This window comes from Aptenodytes forsteri, unplaced genomic scaffold, assembly GCF_000699145.1.
Source record: "Aptenodytes forsteri isolate BGI_AS27 unplaced genomic scaffold, ASM69914v1 Scaffold752, whole genome shotgun sequence".
Classification (NCBI taxonomy): Eukaryota; Metazoa; Chordata; class Aves; order Sphenisciformes; family Spheniscidae; genus Aptenodytes; species Aptenodytes forsteri.
The window spans coordinates 181,757-205,381 of NW_008794802.1; the positions used below are offsets into that span (position 1 = coordinate 181,757).

General features: G+C 53.7%; 2 protein-coding genes across 4 annotated transcripts; both read left to right on the forward strand.

Moving 5' to 3' along the window:
* Positions 1–489: 489 nt before the first annotated feature.
* On the forward strand, positions 490–6,209 carry LOC103894952 (myelin protein zero-like protein 3). The gene is made up of 6 exons (XM_009274439.1): positions 490–547; positions 1,024–1,190; positions 2,208–2,418; positions 3,063–3,219; positions 4,089–4,152; positions 6,183–6,209. The coding sequence occupies exons 1-6, from the start codon at positions 490–492 to the stop codon at positions 6,207–6,209; spliced, it is 684 nt and encodes a 227-aa protein (XP_009272714.1).
* Positions 6,210–17,864: 11,655 nt separating this feature from the next.
* SCN2B (sodium voltage-gated channel beta subunit 2) lies at positions 17,865–22,326 on the forward strand. Of its 3 annotated transcripts, none has more exons than XM_009274434.1 (5): positions 17,993–18,062; positions 19,704–20,149; positions 20,882–21,048; positions 21,490–21,700; positions 21,909–22,326. In XM_009274434.1, the coding sequence occupies exons 3-5, from the start codon at positions 20,899–20,901 to the stop codon at positions 22,106–22,108; spliced, it is 561 nt and encodes a 186-aa protein (XP_009272709.1). In that variant the 5' UTR covers positions 17,993–18,062; positions 19,704–20,149; positions 20,882–20,898; the 3' UTR covers positions 22,109–22,326. The 3 variants fall into 3 exon arrangements, with proteins under 3 accessions (XP_009272706.1, XP_009272709.1, XP_009272708.1); XM_009274433.2 differs by lacking the exon at positions 17,993–18,062 and having other exon boundaries at positions 19,460–19,822; positions 20,017–20,149; XM_009274431.1 differs by lacking the exon at positions 19,704–20,149 and having other exon boundaries at positions 17,865–18,062.
* Positions 22,327–23,625: the final 1,299 nt, after the last annotated feature.

The following is a 23,625-nucleotide window of genomic DNA, read 5'->3' on the forward strand; positions in this document are numbered from 1 at the left end:
GCTCGCTCGCTGCGCGGAGCGGGTCTCTGCGCGGGGAGTGCTGGCAACGGGAGGAGAACTGGTGGTGTGCTGCGGGGTGAACGAAGCCCCTTCGGCAGGGCAGGGTAGGCAGCTGGCAGCGTTCATTTCCTCAGCCTGCACTCTGCCCGCTGCTCGCACTCGAGACACGGGTACCTGTGTCCCATCTCTGCTTGCTTTGCGAAGGTCCGGCTAGCTGCACTCGAGATTTCCAGACTTCCAGTTGGTAGCAAAAGGAGTGTGTTGTCAAGACCCCTACGTTTTGTATTAGTAGCTGCGGAACAGGCGTGCGACGCCAGAAACTTGCGCAGGAACTGGGAAATGTGAATAGAAACCTGTGCCTGCTCCTTCTGAGCCTGCACAGCACAGGAGTCAGCTGTGACAATTGGAGCAGAACTTCAGGCAGAGTATCACCATAATAAATCTTCATAAGCTGGGAGCAGGAGATTTGTGAAAGGGAGGATTCGAACGATGCTCCTGCTGAATGCTGAGCAGGCTGACCTCATCCCTGGCTGGAGCATCACAGTGGGTGAATGAGGCAGAAGTTCTTGCACGCGTTGAAAACAAGAAGAGTGAGTACTTGCTGCTGCAGAGTGACTCTTGACCCGGTGCATGTGCAAGTCACTGGCTGTACCACTTTGGGGCAAGACACGCAGAGCCAGAACTGCCTTGAAGTAGTCTAAAGCTGGCGCTTTGCAACTCATCAGAGAGCCAGCTGATTCGGTTTCTCAGCTCTTTATCTCCATGTCTAACTATCTGTAGGCTCTTGGTGGTATTTTCCAGATAAACACTTCAATTTGGGCTAGTTCCAATCCCACAGAGAATACGTTAGGGAAGCTGTTTGCTTTTCTTTAAATTTCATTATGGGGGAGGTAGTCACTACCGTGCTTCAGTCTTTGGACTGTGGTTGAGCTGCACACGCATCGATACCTTTGGGACATCATCACTCCTGTGCCTCGCAGATAACAAGAATCTAATCCTTGTCTTTTGTGCTTGTTCCATCAGGTGTCTGCAATGCTCTTTCCCTGGAAATTAAAGCCAGTCCTAAAGTGCGAGCTTTTGTTGGTGAACAAGTATCGCTGAAATGCTCATTCAAATCCAGTTCCCCCATCACTGAGAGCCTGACAGTAGACTGGACATACCGGCCCCTCACAGGTGGTCAGATGGAGACAGTAAGTGGAACAGGGAGTCTTTTTCTAATGAAGACTGACCAAGCCTCTGTGCATGCTCAAAATCTGATGGTATTTTTTCTGTTTGCCTTGCTATGCTGCTTCATGACTTTGGGGTTTAGGACTCTCATCGTCTCCTTCTTTCCCATGTGAAATTGCTTTAGTGTTCTTTGAGCAAAAAATATTCTATGTAAATGCATAATAGCATGATGATGACAAAGTAGATAAACTTTGGGTTTACAAAGCATTTACAGCATACAGTGCAGCACTTGTGTCAAAACCCAAAGTTTATCTACACATAGAATGACTGTAAAGCATTTGATTGGTAGCTTTCTTGAAGGCAGCTCTACCCCAGTAGTTCTGTCGTGCAGTCTGCTGCTGTTTCTTAGAGTGGTAAGAACGTGTGTGCAATGGCAGTCTGAAGACAGTGATGATGACAGCCTCTAAGGTTTATGGGCTGCTACTTGCTGTTTTGTTGGCAGCGTTTTGAAATCGAAGCATAAATACGTAAGTCTGAAAGCCCACTGGAAATCTCTCATTCAAGGTGGAAACAGAAAATGTACATCTTTACGGATGATCAGTGACTTCTGCTGCCTGAAGAGTTTGAACTCTTAGGAGTGTCCTTGTATCTGGAACAAAAGGGTGGTGCTTGTATGAAGTGACGTCTGCTGAGTCTCTACTCATAGGACAGCTGGAGCAAAAGCGCAAGAAGCAAAAGCTGAAGAACTGCAATGTTCTGTCTTGCACGAGACAAGAAGCCTGCTCTGCTTCTCAACTGAGGATCCGCAGAAGGGAACAAGTTGGTCAGAATGGTGACGGTGACATCTGAGAGCTGAGGCTGGTAGATGAAAGCGCTGGAGATCTAATGGAATGGGACTGACTCAGAATTATCAAATAGGAACTCGAAGTATTCTTTCTGACTTCTTAATGTGTATTCCTTTATGTTTACAATCCAAAAAGTAGTTTGCTTTCTTAGAGGAGTGTTTTATTGGCGCAATTATTGTCTTTCCCTCTTTTTAGATTTTTCATTATCAGTCTGTTCCATACCCAACGACAGTGGGAAAGTTCAAAGACAGGATATCCTGGGTTGGGAATGTTGCCAAGGGTGATGCTTCTGTTGCTATCCAAAGCCCAGTGATGAGTGACAATGGGACGTTCATCTGCAGTGTGAAGAATCCTCCAGACGTGTACCATAACATTCCCCAGACAACGCTGATAGTTACGGAGAGGGGTAAGCCTCCATGTCAATAGCACGTCCTCATCTATGAGATACAGCTGCATTGCAGCTTTGTCAGAATCTTAGAAGTCTGAGCATCACGTGTGAAATGGGTTCCCTGGAGTTCCACATTAGAATTTCAGCAAGAGTTACCTCAGCCCTTCTTTCTGAGCTAAATACATTGAGAACTATTGAATGTATTGGGGGCAGGAAGGGACAGAGGAATCTGTGGTAATAACAGAAATCAAAATTGTGCCTTTCTTCAGGAGTACCGGTCTCCACATATTGCAGCAGTAGAACAAGTTAAACGTTTAGGAAATACTGGTCTAAAAAGATCACAAACACTGATTCTCAGTAATACTTAATTTCCTCATCTGCCCCGTGTGTGAGACCTGCCCCAAATTTGCAGCTTAGACATGCTGATAGAACCATGTCGTGACCTGTCTGCCTTTGTAGTTTTCTGCATATAAAGCACCCTACTGTGTTGGATCTGTGATAGGAGTCCTACAGATTCAGTGACAAGCTGTTTCAAATCTGCCAGCTCCGTGCTTTATATGAAAAGGCTAGCAACCTGTGTCCTGGATGAACATTTGTCACAGAGACTTAAGAAAGCCATATTTTACTACTGGTACAGCTGGGCTGCTCTTTCTTTCCTGCAGGCCTTTCCTTCCAGCTAACTTCAGCGGTGCTGCTGTCCATTTTAGTATTTCTCCCTTCCGTCATTGTGGTCGTTCTGCTGTTGGTAAGGATGGGAAGGAAATTTGGAGTGCTAAAGGAGAAAAAAAAATCTGGCTGTAAGAAATCCTCCATCGAAGTGTCTGATGAGTAAGTTCTGGCTGGAACCTAAAGCCTGTATTTCTACTTTGGCCTGTTGACACAGGCCAAAGGACAGTTTCTCCACTGTTCTTCATTTCACACCTCTCGGCGTCTGCAGTTCAGTCACTGAAATCTACTTCTTCATGCGCATAATTTAGCCAGCGGTCAGAAAGCTTTGGAAAATCCCCATGTTGGAGCGTCAACTAAGTGCTGTACATCCCCTTTTTCTGTTATTCGTATGAGGTCATGGAACTGAAGCAGTTTAGGGTTAGACAGTCTTTCACTTCTGTAATCGGATTTATTTTAGCCTAACTCAGCAAGATATTTTGCTTATGTGGGCTTTATGTGTTGCATTTTGCTGTGAAGTATCCATAACAACAAAACAAACCGAATAATGCTAGCTGCTTCCCCTGTGATGGCCTGAGCAGAGATGCCAGGTACTGAATGAGCCTTGGAGACTGAACTCCCTTCTGAACTGGACAGGATTCTGTTCTGGAAAGGTTCAGTAGTGAGAACAATAAGGTAACACTGCTTCTGCTGGAGCTGCACCTGGTTTTCCAATGAATTCAGTCCTACAATTTCTTGCAGAATGGGTTTTTAATACAATGTTCTGATGAGCGTTGTAAGATTTGCCAGCCAAATAGCAACTCTTGTTGCGTTCTTCACGGCACTTAAGTGAAATGTCTGCCTTCAAAATAAGGGACTTGACATTCTTTATTCTTTTTGGTTTTGCTGTGCAGAGTCAAAGGCTTTTCATCACGATGAAAAGCCTTCGATTCAGTGTGGTAGAACTAGAATTCACAGTCCATAGGAGATACTAGTATGTGTGTTGGGGAAAAGTCCAACCTAATCCTGTGCTTTTTCTGCAGGCCTGAACATACAGAGACAGACAACTGCTTGCGGAAACTCAGAAACTGGTGTCTGAACTGTGTGGTGAGTGAAAGCTGGTGTTTTCATAAGTGGTTTTGTCAACTTTGGTGCTCTGAGAAGGTGCTAAGAGCAGCAGGTAGAGCTTGTCATAACACCTCTGGATGTCAAAGAAGTGTCCCAAATGGCTAGGCTTATGCTCCTTGGGCTATAGGGGGTGAGATCTGCTGGTCATACTGCATTACCGGTAGGGGAAGTTGTCTTGAGATCCACCAAATTGATTTTTCATTTGACTTTATTGAAATCAAAGCTGACATTTTAAGATGAAAATTCAGAATTTTAAGTGCTAGCTACTGTGCTGCATAGTTTCTCTTAAAGGCTCTGCAAAACCAGTTTGGGGTTTGACCAGTGGGGTTTCCCTCACTAAGGCGGGGAATGGGAGGCAGTGATACCTCAATCCACTATGTTTCTTGCAAAGATGGTAGTGTGCAGCCTTGCCTCTTTTTTGGAGGTCTTCCTACTTACACTGTTTTCATCACAACATAATCCTGCTAAACTCTTGTGGTTTGTTTCTGGCTTTTTGTTTGTTTTGTTTTGTTTTGTGAAGTGGTGGTTGTCTTCTAATTCTGCGTGTTCGCTCACTACCCTATCAGCAAGCTTCTGTTCATCAGATGTGTTGTGCTGGAGCTACTGAATGTTTTTGCCACCTGCTGTACTTGTTTTGTAAAATGTGCTTCGAAGTTCTGTGTGCTGGCATTGGCAGCCACAGCTGTAAGTGTGGCACATTCCAGAGTAAGCTCACTAATATGCCTAATTTGAGAGTGTTTTCATTTTTTCCTGATGTCCTACAGAGCAAGCTTACCTCAGACGCACCTTTACATCTTTTATACACGGTCAGGAAGTACGTTAAGGAGGATTTAAATATGTGTTGCTTGATTCACTATTCTAATGTCAGTGATTTAAAATGTACTAAATGCGTGAGCCTTCAGACAGGTGTGTGCTGATGGTTTCTATGCTTTGTTAGATACAGAATGAAAAACAAACAATTATGCAAGTTACATATGAAATATTTACAGTTCTACATAAGACGCAGCAGTGTCGGGGAAAAAGAGTTTGGAGAGGTGCAGAAAGTAGAAGATGCTTTATGCAAAAGAGAGAGTTGCCATGGGAGATGGAAAGGCTATTGCAAGCGACATGCTGGGGAGCAGGGAGGCACCATTGCTTTACTGCAGGTGGAGAGATGGGAAAGGATGGGAGCCCCAATTCGGTGAGGCAAACGCTGTCAGACAGTTGGAGACTTCAAAAATTGAAAAATGTCTTCTCATCCTTTGAGAGAAGGCAAATTTGAATGCTGTAATCCTGCTGCTTTCATATTGAGCATTTTGTCATCTGTTTGATACTTTTCTCTCTGATATTGAAATATTTAGCTTACCAAGTCTCTGAACATCCTGTCTCACTCACTTCAATGATTCTACATTTTTGAGGTTTCTGTAATGTGCTTTTTTTTGTGCTTAATATGTTACCAATTAATTAAAATTGCAAAGCCAGTGAAAATCTGTTTGGACTTAAAATGGCTGGAAAGTTAGAGAGATTTCCCTTACAGAGCTGTTATGTTTGAGTTCCTTTCAAGTTGAGAGCTGCAGAGCTGGATTGTGGGGACGCCATCAAATGATTACTGTGGTTAAAACAATAGACGATGGGGATCTGAAAGTATGCGGTTGGTTGTAGCTGAAAAACAACAACTTGTGCTGCTCCGGACCTTCTCTGTAGGGATTGGTGGTGCTTTTTAAGAAGATGGCTTTAGTCTGCACTTTATGGCTCGTCCTTTGCTTGAGCTTTAGCTGCTACTTCTCTTAAAACACACGTCACGTGTTGGTTATACAGTGGCAATTCGGCTGTGTGTCTGTGATAAGTCAGTTTTAGCTGCAAGTGCTTGCATGACTACAAGTCCTACGGCTTATTCTAGCACAGCAGCATTTTGGAAAGCATTTAAGCTCTTGTCAGAAGCCTAGCAGACTTAAAATTTTGTTGAACTCACAACTTGGTTCATGTCTTCATACATAGTCTCAATTTCTCTCTCCATACTCCCTGTTTAGGACACGGATGAAGAAGACCCATACTGATGAAAGACTAAAGCTATGGATAAAGAACAAAATTACAGCACTGAAAATCATGGCTGCTGGATAACCAGTGCAGACTGAAGGACCTGCTCTAATCTTGGCAGATTGGAAGAATAATGCCGACGGGATAATTCGCCTTTCTTTAAGCACAAAATAATGAATTTGGAAATCTTTCTAATTTATTGGGGAAAAAAAATATCTCTTAACCTCACTTCTCCAGTGCCTACAGAAACCTCAGTGCCTACAGCTGTACAGCCTGTTTCCTACCAGCAGTCTGAGGATCCGTGTTTCTTAGTTTACTTGCAAATTTGTTTCCTTTATTATTGGTGACATCCCTCCTTTCCTGTGTCCTTGAATTCAAATTGCCTGAAGCACAGGCTACTCCAGAGTCGGCTCTCTAAGGTGATCATCACTGAGCATTGACAACGTTTTCTTCTCAATGTTTTGGGAACCTATTTGCTAAGGACTTAAACCGGTTTGATTAAGCGGTATATGGCATCCTTTGTCTTGGAGCGAAGAGAACCTACTGCTTTTTAACTGTTTCTTGGTTTAATCTGCCACTTAATTACGGGATCACCATTTTGTTCCTACTGTTTTCTGATTCTATTTTTAAGTCACCAACTGCACAATAGTGTTACCTTACACTGTTGGGGTTTAGTTTTCCTTTTTTCTTTATTATTTGTCCAACAGCTGCATTACTAGGTACGTCTCCTTCTACTTGTAGAAGTGAAGCACAATTCGTATAAAACTAATTTTTTAAAATCAGAAATGCGAATGGGGACTCTGTATCTGGGGAAACATAACCCCATCTACCTCAGCCATTGACTCAAGCAGTGTCCAAAGGAATGTTCCGTGTTCAGAAGAACAGTCATGTTCTTTCTCTCTTCTTCTAGGTACCATTTTAGGGAAACAGCTAAACATGCATCATTACTGCCCGGGAAGAAAGAGTACTTTCTCTTTCACCAGCCTTGGCCAATAATGGATGGCAGAGAGCAGTGGAATTTGTGTCTGCTCAATACCTAAACGGCTGCTGTTTTCCGCTTCCTTTCTGTATGCGGCATTGGTCAAATAGTCTCCTTTTACATGTGTGTCATAAGTTTACTGTTGACTTTGATGTGCCATTACCAATAAATCATTTGTTTCATTTGGGGCTGTGGATTTCTTTATTTGGCTAAATATGGCTAAATATAGTTGAACTTCTGAAACTGCTGTCCTGAGTTGTTGCTTAGCTATGGAAATTGTCATATGATGATGGGTAAAGGTGTTTAGGGAACAGATTTAACTCAGAAGGGAACACATACCGAGTCCCCCTTTAGCAGCTCTACAATGGCTGCCAATTACAGGTATGTTGAAGTTCCTGACTGCAAAGCAGGTTAGCTGTAGATCTGTGTCTCCAGATAAAGAAATAAATTTTTCTCCTGTCTACTATAAAGTAATATTTAAAAAGCCTGTGCTTCCTGATGACGCAATGTCTCTCCTAACCAGAACTTTACTGAGAAAGGATGCTGGTGGGATATGCAGCCTAGAGGAAGTGGCTTTGTTGTTCCACTTTCAGCAATAATACATCACTCAAGTTCTTTGTGGAAATGAACGACTCTTGTTTTCTGCAAAATGTTTGCCTTCAGCTGCGACTCCTTTGCAAACGTTGGGCTAGATCCTGGGCAAATCTCTTTCTGGTGCAAAGCTGAATTGCCACCTTGAAGCTAATAGCATTCTGGATTGTGAATGGGGTTGTGCATGAGTACGACTTAACTTTCTCTTCCTTTGCTAGCCGTATGGAAGTTGCTCTGTGTACCACTGATACTGGGGTAGAGAACTGTGATTGCTGTGGTACTCCAGAGGAAGAGGAAGGATCACAATACGCTTCCAAAGTGACTGGGGGTGGGGGGTGCCAGCTGAAAGCAGTCCGTGCTGTGTATCTTGTATGTGTTTCAAAAGGGAGCAGCTGACTACGCTGTGAAAAGCATGTTGACAGTGGCCCTTTTGCCCATAAGATGCCTGCTAACCTGTGGCCCCTGATAGCACCAGTAGTGAGGCTCAGTAAAAGTTGCTCAGCGAAGTTACTCAGTGCTGCTTGCTGCTGCTACCTCATCAGGACAAGATCCAGTCTGCAGGAGTGGTGGTTCTCTAACGAGCTCTGATCCCCAAAAACAACCCAGGAGGGAGCACAGGCCGCAGAAGGGTTGCTTGCCAAGAATCTCCCTGTTCTTGACTTCTCACATAACGACTGATCGGATCGGTCTGCCACGATGGAAGGACTGGGACTGAGCCACATCTTGTACCTGTGAAGTGTCTTCTCCTTACAAAGCTGCATACCCATCATCTGCTCTCAGGCATACGCATCTATAATTCTTCTCACCTCACCGTAACAGTCCCTTCTGCATTCTGATTTGTCAGTACCACAATCTAGCTTCCTCTTGCAAGTTGAAAGTGACCACCGAACTGAACTTGAAATAGGAGACTCGAAACCAAAGACTGGTAAGTAAGACAAATGTCTTGCATGTACAACCTCAAGACGATTTAGCAACTGATTCTTTCCGATACTCTGAATTAGTCACCGAAGAACCCTTCGTGCAAGGGACAACTTGACTGCCCCAAGCCACACTAGGTGAGTATTTTTTGCCGTAATATTTACTTTTGTTTGTTTGTTTTTCCTGAAAAGAGAACTAAGGAAACATAGAAGTGCTGAGGATTCAGACACTGTGTGCAAAAGTAGGAAAATGTGAAGGCAGTACGGTATCTATGGGGTTTTTTTTCCCAATCTGTTTAGTAAAGGCAATCATCCTGCAGAAGGATTTGGATATGTCAGCATCGTAATATACATAACAGCCTGGGTGAGTGGGTGCTGTCTTCAGCTGGTGCACGCACAGCACCTACTTGCTGGTGCGTGTCGCAGAGGGAGACCCTGCAAAAATGTGTTCCCGGACAGGACCAGCATTTATCCTGAGAAATAGGGTAAGAAGTCCAGGAAGGATTTGATGGCAAATAAGGCCCAGAGCCTCAGTAGCTCAGCTACAGAGAACTTTGGAAGTTCTGAGTGTAGATAGCCTAGTACGCAGGCTTCTGTGTGCTGAGGACTTTTTTTTTAAGCTGGCTCCTATTTTGGGCCCTGCGTGGGGGTGGTCCTGGGAGGGTGTAGCTCTGCTTGAGTTCTACGGCTTTTGGCAGTATAGCTGGAAAGTAGGATGCTTTGGCCTGCTGCACTGAGAGATGCTGCACCGGCTGAGAGCTTTGGAGCTGAGCATGAATTTTGCTCTGTTTGTAGGTCATGTGTGCACAAGCGCGGGTTGCACAGCAAACTGTGTCACGGCAGAGCTGCAAACAGCATAGTCTAACTGCACAGCTCTCTCCTCCACCTCCAAAAAACCCAACCCCCAAACGGGTCATGTTTTTTGAAAGGCAGATTTGAGAGAATTGCAGAAGGCTTGCTGCCACTTTTCAGGATTTTGGCTGTGGAAAGGGGAGGGCGATGAAGGGCAGAGGTGGTTTTACATCATTGACTGCAGGCAGAAATGCCATGCGCTCACTGGAAAGCCGTAGCAACTGTTTCTCAGCTTGGAACAGACCTGTGCGTCCCCCAGCAGCTAATTCTGGGCCTGTAATCCCTGTCTGAGCCTGTCTCAGGGTGTTTCTGAGCTTCCTTCGCTGAGAAAAAATGCATTTGGAAAGAAAAAGGAATTAGCAAACATGTCTGGCCATGTAAAGAGATGGAAGCTTTCTTAGGGGATGAGCCGTGGCGGGGAGGAGGCCTTCCCTGCTCCCTGCTCGCTCTCTGCGGAGCCGCAGTAGCTGTTCCTGCCGCTCCACGGTGCGTGCACGGAGCTGGCACATCCCCTGTCACCTCCCTGCTGCCCACACTGTCCCTTTGCACCTGGCGTTATTGTCACCATCGGTTCTGCCTGGAGTGCCAAGGACGTAGGCCCTGCCCCAGGAAACTTGGTATCCCAGGACCACAGATCTGTCGCTGTGGCTTTCTGCTCCACAGCACTGAAGGGAGCAGTGGATCTCTGAGAGCGACGGGAATAATGGCAGATGTTTACTTTACATATTTACTCTAACTCCTTTCATGGCTGTCTCTTGGGGAGAAATATCTGGGACCTTTTCCCCTTCTAAGCCTTACTGAAGCTTGTGCAATCGAGGAAAAATGAGAGACGCTAGCAAGCTTTCAGAGATGATTCGGCTCTTGTTGTCTTTCTATTTCTGCAGCAAAAATGCATGTGTTGGAAAACATGTGCTGGTAATGGCAGCCTCAAATTCAACTGTAATGTGCAGGTTCTCCAAGCGGGAGGGCTTCTCTCAGTAACTTTTTGCCCTTAAATATGTTTATCAGTTTTGAACGGGCATAGCGCTGAATCATGGAGCAGAGACACAGCAAGCAGGGTACTGGCTTTTGCCTTCCTGTGATCCACGCTGGCTGGCATATTCCTGGCGACAACAGCCAGTCCTTCCTTGGGCTGCAGGGTATGTCTACAATGTGTAGAAAGGAGACATTGGTTTTATTTTGAGAGATGTGCAGCAGGTCAAGCTGAATACAGTGACCAAACGTGGCACTGTCTGAACAGACCCCGAAGGGTTCCAGCAGAAGTTCTCACCATGTGCAGCACCCTGGAGCACGGAGGTTATTTCTAGAGTAAGGGGTCTGTGTTTTTAGGACCTGTACCCAAACTTCCCTGAGTACGTAATAGAAAAAACGTCCCATTGCTTTCTGAGCAGAGTTGACATCTGTGAACATCTCAGTTCAGATGCTAGAGACTCGACCCCCACACCACCGGAAAGATTCATTACTTAGGGGAAAATGCAAAGGTGTTTCAGGCTGAGCCCTCCCCCCCACTCTCTCTCTTTTCCTTTCCAGGGCTCAGAGCAGTCTCAAACTACAGATGTATCTGGCATCTGTGCTTCACTGAGTTTCAGGCTCCCAGCTGGGATAGTGACTAACTTAAGAGGCTGAACATCCAGGCAGCAAAGATCGTGTCCCTCCCCGAAGAACTGAAGGAAATCTTTTTCTGACCTCGGGGTTCAGTTCAGTTGCAAGTTGTTGGTGTCCTGCCCCAGGGGAAACTGGTGCGTGCGTCACATCTGCTGTTCTTTTTAGAGTAAAATGAAGGTGTTGCTGAGCCTGACTCTGGTGCTGACATGGCTGGGTAAGCTGTAAGTCGTCGTGGTGGTTTTATTTGCCTTGCCTGCTTTGCCCTCTGCCTTCGCTGAAAGACCCATCGGTTCCTCTCTTCCTGCGGTGAGAACCCCTTGGGGTTTCGCAGGCGCATGGAGCTGGCAGCAGTAAGTGGGCTCCTGGGTACCAGTAACTTCTCTGGTCTCTGGGTGCTGCATATTCCCTTCCTGCAGAGCTCACACACACATATATATAGGCTTCAAATTGAAACAGCATGCCTGGATGGAGTCCTGTACTTATTCTGCTGGACTCCAAGGCTTTAAAAGAGGTAGAACAGCTTTGCCAAGTCTAAATACAGGGAAAGCTTTCCAAGGTATTGATTTTGGCTCTGCTCGAGGCAACTGGCTCCCTTGGTCTTCTCCGCTGGCAAATATTTGTCGTTTTCAGCTCCACAGCTGGCCAAGACCAAAAGAAACCTGTTTGGGAAGCTGTAGCACTTTGCATTTATTATTTACAGGGCATCAGACAAGTACTTGGTGCTTCGCCAGGGCCCAGCCCTCAGTGGCTTGTGGACAGAGTGAGCAGAGTGGCTAAGACACCAGGAAAAGTCTACCTGTCTGAGCAGCTCCCCACTGAATCAGCTCACCTAGTTCTTGACAAACAAGTGCCAGAGCCTCAGCTGCTCTTCTTGCTAGGTTTTGCTAGTGCAGACTCTGGGGCGTACAGGGTTTCTCTTGACGAGCTCCAGGGACGTTTTCTGCCCCGCTTGTTTCCCCTTCCTGCCGCACGCTTTGCAGCCCGCCGTGTCGGCAGCTGCTTCGTCCTGGTTATGTCAGCTCTGTGCTCTTTGATGTTCCTCTGTTCTGTTTTTTTTCCCCACTGTCCGGCTTCTCTAGAAACCCTAAGCAGTAGTTATGTGGCCAGACAAGTCCAAGCCCAGGTCAGGAGCCTGTGAGCAAGGGGTAAGGAAGCCAAATGGGCGGTGAAGCAGTTGAATTGCCCCTGGCCTGGTGTAGATGAGAGTGGCGCTGGTTCTCCCAGCCAGTGACTCACAGGAACCCTGCCGGAGCTGCAGCCTTTGGCTGGGAGACGCAGAGGGCTGGGGTTGTGCTTCCCCATTTCTCTTCCGCGTGGCTTGCTCAGCGAGCACAGCAGCCCTTGGTCTGGCGGCTGGGAGGATGTGCTGCCCCGCATCCCAGGCACGCCAAAAGCAGGGGTCAGGGAAAGGCTTTGCCTGCACAGGGAGCAGGGCCTCCCCGTTGCGCTCTGGACTGGTCAGTGCCGTTAGCCGCAGGCTTATCTGGAGAGGAGATATCTATGGGGACAGGCAGGCTGCATCTGGCCGTCCTCCCTGGACTCATCCTGCTGTCCTTGCCCCTGGCAGAGCGATGCAGCGGGTCAGCTGGCTGGGTGTTCACGGAGCCTCAGCTTCGAGCCAGCGCTGGGGACTCTGTCCTGCTGCAGTGCATCTTCCTAGACCCGGTGGCCAAGGGCTGGACGATGGCCAAAGTGGACTGGCTGCACATGGCAGGAGCCGACACGCAGAAGGTGGGTCGAGACCAGGGGGTGAGCGGTTGAGCAGGGCATGGGGGCAGGGGGCAGGGGAGGGCAAGCGAGGCAGCCTTGCTGCTCTTGGGAGACTGCGGGGAAGCCCGTCTGCCTGGCCCAGGCCACAAGAGGAGGAAGGTTCCCCTGTGTGGCAGCGGGGCACCTCCACCGCTCCCCATGGCCCCGCGTCGCAGGGAAACCACAGCGCTGGGTGCTGCGTCCTGGGGCTTTCCAAGAGTGTGGGAGTGAGCTGGGCTCTTGCACGCAGCCAGTGCTCCGCGGGGAGAGGGAGAAACAGCAGATCTGAGGGCTCTTGAGCAGGGAAGGTACACAGGGCGGTGCCCTTCTGCTGGGCTCCTTTCGCCTGATGCTGTCTGTGCCCTGGCAGGAGGAGACGGTGTTTTATTACTACAGCAACCATAGCATCCCTGTGGGCCGTTTCCGGGACCGGGTGCAGTGGCAAGGGGACATCTCCCGCTGGAATGGCTCTATCCAGTTGCAGGACGTACAGGTGAATGACAGCGGCACGTACATGTGTGAGATCCGGCTGCTCCAGCGCAGCAGCATCTTCAAGAACCACACAGTGCTGCACGTCAGCCCCACGGGACAGAGAGGTATGTGCCCTATGACTGCTCCCCTCTCCTGTCGCCCTGTTCGGCCCCACGCAGAGGGGCTGCAGAGGCTCCGGGAGGCTCTCAGACCTGCCACCACGATTAGTCTGGAGTAGGGCTGGGGTCCCTGTGTGTACCATCCCCTGCCTTGGTATCTCCCCAGCAGGACGAGGAGCAGCAGGCGCCCAGGACTCTGCGGCTCTGGGAGACACTGGGCTTTGGCCTGTGACTGTGGGCTGTGGCTGTGTGGCCGTTGTGCTGGCTTTCCTGGCCGGACTCAGCCTGAGGAAGAGGTACCAACGCTAGCTGTGGGTTTATGGGACTGAGCAAAGCACTTCCTTGCAGCCCTCCTGCACTGTTCTCCCTGGCCAAGCGCTAGCCTGACCTGGCCTAAGCAGGGCTGGAGCTGTGGAAACCAGAGGGTTCATCATCCCGGGTAATGCCGCTGCCTGCCCACAGTGGGGTGTGGACTCCTGCTGCCCTCTAGTGTCACGCTGCCCTGGCCGGTCCCCCCTTTGCTCCCAAACCTCCTAGGCTCCTGGCAAGCCAGCAGCAGGGATGGCCTGGCCGAGGCACACGCAAAGGGATCCCAGTGTCCCAGGAGAGGGAGGGCAGGGACAGGAGGAGTAGGCAATGCTTCTTGCCAGAGATGACACCGCTGTTGCCTTCCCTCAAGGTCTGCAGCCAACACGGCCCTGGAAAGGACTGGAAATGGCGGCAGCAAGAACAAAGCAGAGGTGAGGGCTGAGGCTGAGCTGGGTGGAGGGGAGTGTGTGCCTGCCCTGCCCTGGGACACCGCCACAACCTGCGGGAACCAAAGAGAGGGAGGAGAGGCGGCGAAGGGGAGGGGTGAGGTGCACAGGGCTGCAGGGCAGGTGCCGAGCGCCCACGCCTGTGCGCACACCGGGCAGTGCCCTTGAGTGGCCAGCCACCCCCAGCGAGGGACATGGCATGCACAGGAGAGCTGCGGGCTCCTTGCTGTGCCGCTGGCTGCGTGCATGGGTGGTGGTTGGAATGAGCCCCAGGTCCTGCCGTTTCGTTTGGCTTGCAGTTAAGAGGAGGTGCTGATGGAGCAAAAGGTCCGGCAGCAGCCGGATACCTGGGAGCCGAGAGGCTTGGCAGGGGGAGATGGGGTCCTGGGCCACAGCCTCCCCTGGAGGCTGAAGCCAGTGTTATCCTCATGCAGGATGGTTGCTGTCTCGTCACAAGTTTGGACTCGATGATCTTAGAGGTCTCTTCCAACCTTAATGATTCTAATTTCTAAGGCTGCGTGTCCTCAGGACACAGAGCGATCACTGACATGGGGTATATGGGGCACAGGGCTGGGGAGGCTGAGGGAGGGGATCCCACACTGGCCAAGCACGAGGTGCTGTTTGCTGGCCAGCCGTGGCTGTGGCTCTCGGTGCTAGTCCTATGACTGGGGTGAGAAGGCCCTCCTGTATTTGGGGACCACTTGGTTCCAAGTGTCCTCATCTCCCGCTCGTAGGAAGCGCTTTACTCCTCAATCCCTGGAGCTGAGGTACCCAAGGCTGAACAGGATGCAGGGAAGAAGAGGAGAGCCGAGGAGACCTACATAACCATGGTGAGGAGGCGAGCAGCTGCCCCGAGCTGTGGCAGGCATGAGCAGGGTGTGCAGCTGGAGGGCTGGTGTGGCCCCCTACATCACCAGCCCCTCCAGGGTGACGGCATCCAGGGCCTGACCCCTCACTCCCCCTGCCAGACAGCAGCATCCCTTGCCTCCTGCCCCCTCCAAATGGGCCCCAATACCTGCGGTGAGACTCACGCCCTGTCCCTTGCTCCTTGCAGCACCCTTCTCCCTTCCGGGAGGACGGCTTCTACGTGGAGCTGGCCAAGAGGGTGATCCCGGCAGAATGGATGGGAGAGGGGAGACAGGGTGATGGACAAAGCAAGGAACCCTACGGCAGACCAGAGGCGGCACTTCCCTGGACTCCAGAGGGGGAGAAATAGCCGTGCTGGGGGATGTAAGCCCCTTAGCCAGCAGGTGTGTGCAAGACATCTTTGTTCCTTTGGACAGGCCAGCATTCTGCTGCTGTCAGCCCTTCCTCTAAGAAGCGGTGCCACTTCACTGTGTGCTCCGTGCCAGAGCCACTGCTGGGGCATGTCCCACCCAGGTTGTCTGCCGGGGGACCAGGGGAGACATGTCTCTCCGGCTCTTGTCTCCTGGTCTCTGGAGGGGGGCACAGAGGGCACAGCCCCACGCTCTAACTTTGATCCTGGTCCGTGCAGCTCCAAGTCCCGAGATAATGATCTCCAAGGAGAGCCTGGTGGGGGGAGGAAGGGGGAGATGCAGCAGGAGCCGTGCAGATGTGCCAGTGGTATCTTCTGAAGATAATAAAACTCAGGGAGTCTTCCCTGTTTCTGGCTTCCTTTTACCTCCTGCTTAAGCGTGTGATGTCCAAGCGTGCCAAAGACTGCCTGGCCCAGGGCCTGGGAGCCCCTGCACCCACGTGCAGCCTCGCACACGGCGCCCGCGCCTGCCCCGCTGGCTCCAGGGAGCAGTAAAGCCAAATGGGCCGCGAAGGGTGACCCTTTGCAGCAGGAAGGGGCCTGCCTGAGCTGTACTGAGCCCTCCTGCTGCCCTAGCTCTGCAGGGGATGGAGGGGAGCGGGGCAGGCCCCACGGGCAGTGGGGTCCCCCCATGCGTGTGTGCTCACACGTGTCTCCCATGCACTAGCCGCTCGCCATGGTTGAGCACCTCCGCGTGCACCCTACACCTGGGACTCGCTGCCCTGGCCGGGGGGAGTCCAGCAACCCCTCCCGGGCCCCCGGGGCAGCGTCTCGGCGTGTGCTGGTTCTTCTCCCGCACTATATATAGATGTTTGACACCTCCAGGTGCAGAGCTGGGAGCCGCTGGGGACCACCTCCCACCCAGCTCTGCTAGATGGGAGACTGCAGCACAGGCTGCTCCGGGCTGCAGTCCTTGGTTTCACGTTGACACCCTACTCTCTTTTCCTGGATGAAGCCAAGTAATGGGATTACAGGAGGAATCGACAACCGGAGCTGGTTTTGGGGTGTCGGGAGTTATGTATGACCTCCGCTGCCTTTGCGGGGTCATGGGACCTGTTCCAGCAGAGCAAAGCGTTCTCTGCCTGCCCAGCGTGGTTGGGAAACCATGCTGTGTGTGCAGTGAGTGTGTTTGCGAAGCAGGTTGCCTGTGTTCGCCCTGGCACTTCTCTCCCACCTGCCCCGTTTCCCCTCCTGGAGCTGACTGGGGAGCAGAGCACCTCTGCGTCCCTCCTGCCACCCCATTGCCCCATCCCTTCCTCCCCAGGGCTCTGGTGCACATGAACTGAGATGTGCTCTGGCTCCAGGGCACCCCTCACCTTTCTCCTCACCGATGCTGCTGCAGCAAACCCCACCATCCTGCGTCCTGCAGCACAAGAACTAGGTGGCTGAGCAGCTGCTGTCACTGGCTTTCTGGTCTCCATGGGGTCACATGTCGCCTCCTTCCTGCACCGGTCTCTGCAGCCTGAATCCAGGCTTGGAGTTCATGGCCCAAAGGCTTCCTTGACCAATGGTGTGAATGAAAGGGCCCAAAGACCTTCTCCAGCCCTGCTACTGCTGGGCAGAGCCTCCCCGTCCCAAGGGCTGGATGAAGAGAGGGCGTTGCCCTAGGATAGCATGCTGCTGGGGAAGGGACAAGGTGCCGGCAGAGTCTGGCACCGCTGGGAAGCGAGGGGGCTGCCCCGGCATCAAGCATGGGAGCAGGCAGGCGCACCGGGAGCGCTTCCACCTGCTGCAGGCTGCCTGCCTGTGGCCGTGCCTCCTCCTGGGCATGTTGGCCGGGATGCTGTGCAGGCTGCCTCCGTGGGACCCTCTGCCCTTCCCAGGCCAGATCAGTCCCTCTGCTCTCTGCCTGGCTTCGGGAGGGCATTTCTGATGTTCCTGGGCCCTCAAGAGTGGGAACTGCTGCTGTGAACGGCATGAGCAGGGCTGGGTTGCCAGCCTCCAGCAGGGCAGAGGTGACACATCTGCATGGCCCCACTGAAATCAGGGGGCTGCAAGGGCCATGGGAACCCTCAGGGTCAGGCCTGCGCTGTGGGGCACTGGTCGAGTCCCTGGGCTCCTGGCCTCCCGGGGGGAAGAGAAGCCCTGAGCGCTGCTTGCTCCAAGAGCAAGTTTGCACGGCCAGAGGGAACCCCAGAAGCAGCCTGCTCCTCGGCTGCCCTGGGCTCAGCACACTGCAGGAGATGCTCTGTGACACAGCCCACGACCAGACCCCGGAGCATGGAGCAGGAGCGCCGGGAGCGTTCGCCTTCTGTTCAGGGGAAAATTTTTCTGCCCTCCCACTTCCCCTGCTGAAATCCGCCAACCATAGCATTTACTGATTTTTTTGATCCAGCACCACTCCAGCCAGCCATATTGGGCTGTGGAAATAAAGCAGCTCTAATGTTATATGTCACCTGCAAATAACCCGGGCGTTCGAAAAAAGCAAACCACCACCACCAAAATCCACACCAACACCAGGTCCTCTCCATACACAAAAGTCCTTCAAAATGAGCCCGGAAGCTTGGCTCCTGCAGCCCACCTTGTTCCTCACTGGCCTCAGCTTGCTCCTCTCGCTGGGTAAGTGTCGACTTGACCCCTTGCATGCACACGGCTGCCAGGGGAGAGCACCCAGGCTGGGGAGAAACACCCTCTCTGGCCAGGAGCCCCCCTCCCCACATCCCAGCCCCGAGAAGCGCCTCCGGTCCCCGGGGAAGCAGCGAGCCAGCGAGAGATGCTGTGCCGCAGGGACGGGGACGGAGGTGGTCCACCATGCGCCCTGCTGAAATCCGCCAGCCAGGGTGACCTGCTTTTAGGCAGGATGGGGGGTATGTTGCAACTGCATCTTCGCTTAAAAAAGCTGTGCATCCTGCTTGCTGGAGGTTTTGTCTAAGCGCAAGGCTGCTTGCATGCCAGGCAGGGGTGTGGGCTGCAGTGGGGAGAGGGGGCAGTTCTGGCTTTGCCTCGCTGGGAGGGCGGTGGCTGGTGGGCTGCGGGTGGCTTGCCACCGTCCTTTGGTTTGTGGCTGGCTGCTGGGGCAGCGGGCTCTGGGCTGACGGCACTGCATGGGGTTGGGGGGGGGAACTGTGGTCTCTGCATTTCTGCCCTGCCCTGCAGCCAGCAGCGCGTGTCAGCAGGTTTGGGTCTACATTGATTGGAAACAGGAATGCATCACCTCTTTGAAGTGCCGTTCACACTGTCCTGGAGCTCCTGGTGGGCTGCCTTTGCTTTAGGAGAGAGGCTGGGAAATGGAGGATAAAAAGCCCAGCAAGCTCTGCTTTAGAGGCTGCGTGCAATTTTACCTCCCGAGCCCCGGGTGCAGGGTGTAGTGTGACAGAACGTTTGGGAGTATGCGCAGCAGCGAAGGACGCAGCCTGGACGGTCGGTCCCGGGGATTTTAGCAGTTTCTTTCCCCACCTCTGTTGTCCCCTGGTGCTGGGTGCCCGGAGCAGTGGCAGAGTTTGGACCCCCGCACATAGGTGCTCCCAGGGCATGTGCCTATCGCGGCGTGCTGGCTGCCTGCGAGGACCCTCTGGCTGCGGTATGGTCCTGCCGTACCAGGTGGCAGGGCAAAGCCCTGGTCAGACCCTGGGAGAGCTCCTGGTGGCATCTCAGCCCCCTGCAGAGCCCTGGGGCACCCCGAGGACGCAGCACAAAGGCACGCCACCCAACCGCAGGCACACAGAGCATAGCACGAGGGCCACTGGGCACTCAAGCCAGTGCCTCTGTGCAGGGACCCCTCCAACCAGGCCTGCTGGGCTGGGTCTGTGAAGGGGCCTCCTGGGACAGGCAGGTGCCCAGCTCTTCTCTCCCTCTCCTACAAGGTTTTCTTGAAAGCATCTAAGGGGGTGGGCTGCGATGGGGCTGGGACACCGGCTCGAGCCTGGACACTTCTTCCTTCCTTGGATGCTGCGACTCATCTCCATGCACCAGTTCTCCCCATCCCTGCCTCCCAGCACCCTGCGGGGAGCCCTCCCTGTGCTGGGGCTGGATGGAGGGTGCTCACCACGGCTGCTTGGCTGCCAGCACGAGCAGGGAGCCATCTCCAGGGACTTGGCCATACCTGGAGGGCACCCCTCTGTCCCCAGAGAGCTGGCTTCAGGATGCTGCTGGTTCACACCTCGCAGCAAGACCTGTGGCTCGAAACAGCCATATCTGCAGCTTGGAAAAGCTTCTTTTCCCTGGCTGCAGAGCCTGGCCCCTTTCCTGCCCTGCTTGCAGACGGAGTGGATTAGCCAGTGAAGCAGCCTTGACACGTATCCAGCTTGGCCACAGGGCTGGACTCAGGAGCACCTCAGGAAGAAGGTTTGAGAGCAAAGAGCAGCAGCCAAAGGGGAGAGGTGAGGCGACTGGAAAAGCACCTGCTGCCAGTGTCACTGTCCCTGCCCTGGGGGGTGCCAGGTTACAGTCTCGTCCCTCACAGCAGTCCTTCCAGGGCTCTCCGTCACTCTGCTTCTTGGGGCTTAGCCTTAGAGTTTGCAGTTAGTTGGCTGCACAGGAGCCTGTCTCGGCGTGCGCACCCTCCCCTTTGCAGGCTGGGGGGAACATGCTGGATGCAGGCGCTGGGTTTCGAGTGCTGCCGGGGCAGCCAGCAGACTAGGGGAGCTGCAGGAAAGGAGTGGAAGAGGGAGCAGAGCACAGACACCTCATCCCTGCCCATGCCCCAGGTGAGCCATCCTGCCCTGCGAGCTGCACCGGGTAATGCCCCTGTTTCTCTGCTACAGCAAGGCCAGGGTGTAGGGACTGGCCTTGTCCCCCCAGGAGTGACTGACATCTTGACGCGGTCATTCCCAGCTAGAGAATCCTTGCGTGAACACCGCTGGGAGCGGGGAGCATCTGCATTCCCCCTGCAGCCCCCAGGGGCTGGCCCTGGCAGATCCCAGCCCTCACCGCTGTAGTGCTTCCTGCCAGGAATGAAATCTGATGAGAGCAGCCATAAATTTCTCCGCGGACGTGGCGCTGAGCCCTGCATGCTGATGCTGCATTCAGCCCTTTGCATAGCGTTATCGATTCTGCAGCAGGAAAGCCTTGTTTAAGTGGCAAGGAGCAGGGCTTGTCTGGAGTCAGCAGAATTTAGCACCGGGCACAATCAGGGCAGGCACAGCAGAGAGGGGTCATCAGCCCTTGCAGAGCAGGGCCAAGGAATGGTGCCAGGGCTGGGGTGGCTCCCCCCTTGTCCCCTGTCACTGCTGCGCAGGGGAACCCTGGTCCTGGCTGGCCACAGCGTGGTCTGTGCGTGGATGTGCCTGAAAGGCAATCCCAGGCCCCAGGGTGAGCTCTGTGCAGCCAGGTGGCGTGCGGGGTGGGATGGGGAGACTGGCTCAGCTAGCAGGATGGCTGCTTGTACCCCCTTTCGAACTCATCTGCATCTCTGCTCTTGCTCTCTGTGCTTGCGGCAGCGCCCACAGGATTGGGCATGGAGGTCATGGCTCCCGCCACCATCAATGCCTTGAATGGCTCCTCCGTGAAGCTCTCCTGCACCTTCAACTCCTGCTACAAGGTGGAGAACAAACAGTTCTCCCTCAACTGGACGTACCAGGAGTGCAGGAACTGCTCTGAGGAACTGGTGAGTCTCGCTGGGGCTGGGGGTCTGCTGAGAGGTCCTGGGACCAGCTTGAAGTAGTCGTGTGCGTTCCTTGGGGTCCAGAGCCGCCTTCTTATGTGTGCTCCTGCTGTCCGGCCCTCCTCCGCCACAGGGAAAATTAGCAACCGACTGTGTAAAGAACCAGCAGTCAGGGCAGCTGCCCTGATGTGGCAGGACAGGCAAACGTGAGTGGGGAGAGGCGCCGTGAGGAGACCCTGACCCTGGCCACTGTGGCAGCCAGAGCTGAGCAGGGACCGTGCTGCTTGTGGAGCTGAGTGGGCACTGCCCCGCTTGGGGGCCAGCGTGCAGCGCAGGCATGCACCCGGGGCAGTACCTGCAGGGGAGGGGGATGCCTGGATGGGGAAGGCAAGCGCGCGGGGTGCCAAACACTGTCTCACCTCCTCTCCCACGCTGGCTGCACAGTTCCTGCAGTTCCGGATGAAGATCATGAATAAGCAGCTGGACCGCTTTGGGAACCGGGTGGAGTTCACCGGGAACCCCACCAAGTACGACGTGTCCTTCACCCTCAAAAATGTGCAGCTGGAGGATGAGGGCACCTACAATTGCTATGTCCTGAACCCCCCAGACCGGCAGCGGGGCCACGCCAGCATCAGCCTGAAGGTGCTTACCAAAGGTAAGTGGTAGAGTGGTCCCCTCTGCTGTCGGGCACCCATGGGTGCTGGCTGGCTCTCTGCTCTGCCCCATGCCCTGCCTTCACCCTGCATTGCATGTGCAGGGTTTGCTCCCCGGCAGTGGGAGCGAGCCCTGCCTGTTCCCTGTTTCTCCCCCTGGCTGCCCCAGGTGGGGGCTGCGTGCCCTGAGCCTGTGCCCTGTCTCTCCAGAGCCCCCGAAGCACGACTCAACAGTGGCTGTCATCGTGGGCGCCTCTGTAGGTGGTTTCTTGGCCGTGGTGATCCTGGTGCTGATGGTGGTGAAATGTGTGCGGCGGAAAAAGCAGCAGAGGCTGAACACGGACGACCAGAAGACGGAGGAGGAAGGGAAGACAGACGGCGAAGGCAACCCGGACGAGGGCACCAAGTAACGCCCCCCTGCCTGCCCCTCCCTCTTCACCCCTGTACAGCGTGACCCCCTTGATGTGCTTCCCAGAGCAAGGATTTCTGTCTCCCCAGAGCATCCCTCCTTCCATCTAAATACCCAACCCGGCCTGGAGCAGGGCACGGAGAGAAGAAGGTCCCCGGAGCCTGGCCGCAGCAGGCAGGGCTGGGGAGGGTGGCTGAAGCGCATTGAGGCTGCCCCGAGGCTGAGCTGGGACTGGCTTGTCCCCTGCTCCCGCTGGGCATGCTCTGAGTACCAGAGCACTGCGTGGGGCCGTGGGGAGGTGTTGGGGTGGCGTGAGAGAGGGGGGAAGAGCGCGGTCCCCATGCATGGAGGGGCCAGAGCAGGGGGTGCCAGGAGGGGCAGAAGGGGGCCGGGCAGCCCCGTGCCCAGATGTCTGTGCCCTGTCCCACTAGAAAAAGAGAGCAGGGGCCAGCAGCCAGCAGCCGTCTGCCCTCAGGGCCACGTCTCACCCCCAAGGCGCTCCTGCAGTGCCCGGGGCACGGGCACTGGCGTACCCGTCCCCGAGGGATCCTCAATAGCTGCCCGTCTCCTCCTTCCAAGTCCTGTGTGCTAGTGCTGAGGGTGCTGTGACAAGAAGCTCGTGCTCCTCGGGGACTGTCCCAGCCTGCTCAGAAGCCGATGGCCGGCTAATGACCATTAGCCCACATGCTGCCTCTGAGCTTTGCTGGTTTTTGGAGCTGCTAATGGCTCCTGGTGTGTAACGGATGTACCCTTCTGCCTCTCGGGCTATTTTTGGGCCTGAGCGACTCAGCCAAAGGCGCTGGGCTGACTTTTTTATGCTCGTTTCCTTCTTGGGGAGCGTAATTCCAATCGAAAATGTTCTGCTGATGTGCCAAACCGAGGTGGTGGGGAGCGGCGGGGTGCGGCTGCTAGGGACAAAGAGCTGCTGGGAGGAAGAGGAGGTTTTGGGCGCTTGCTGGGAAGGACTGGGCACAACCGCGGGCCCAGAGGCAGGACGGCTCTGTCACCCCCGAGCAACCCTGTGATGCTGAGTCTGCCTCCTCCAGCCTCCCTGCAGAGCACTGCACAATCCGTAACTGCCACGGCAATGCACTGCCAGCCTGCCCAGCCACGGGCCCCGCAGTGCCAGCTGCCACCTGCCTCAGCCCCATCCATGGTCCAGTGTCTGCCCTGCTTGCGGCAGCTCCCTCAGCGCACCCCAGGAGCTGCCCTGCGTGCTCTGCAGTTCGTATTAGCAGTGGCCTGGGCAGCTCAGGGGGGGTGAAGGCAGGCGTGAGCGAGCGGTGATCCTGGCTGGTCCCACCCCGCTGTGGTGCAGGGGGATGCGGTGAGCCCCAGGGTTGGGAACCGTTGGTCCTGCTTGCCTTGGGCTAGCCGCCTGGCCTCGGACAAGCCCCTTGCCTCCTGCGCCAGACTTGGCAGGTGAGCTGTGCTGGCTGGAGCACGCAGGGAGCTTGCCCTGGGGCCTCTTGCAGGTCGGACAGGGAAAATGACCCAGGGAAGTGTCCCCTGCTGCAC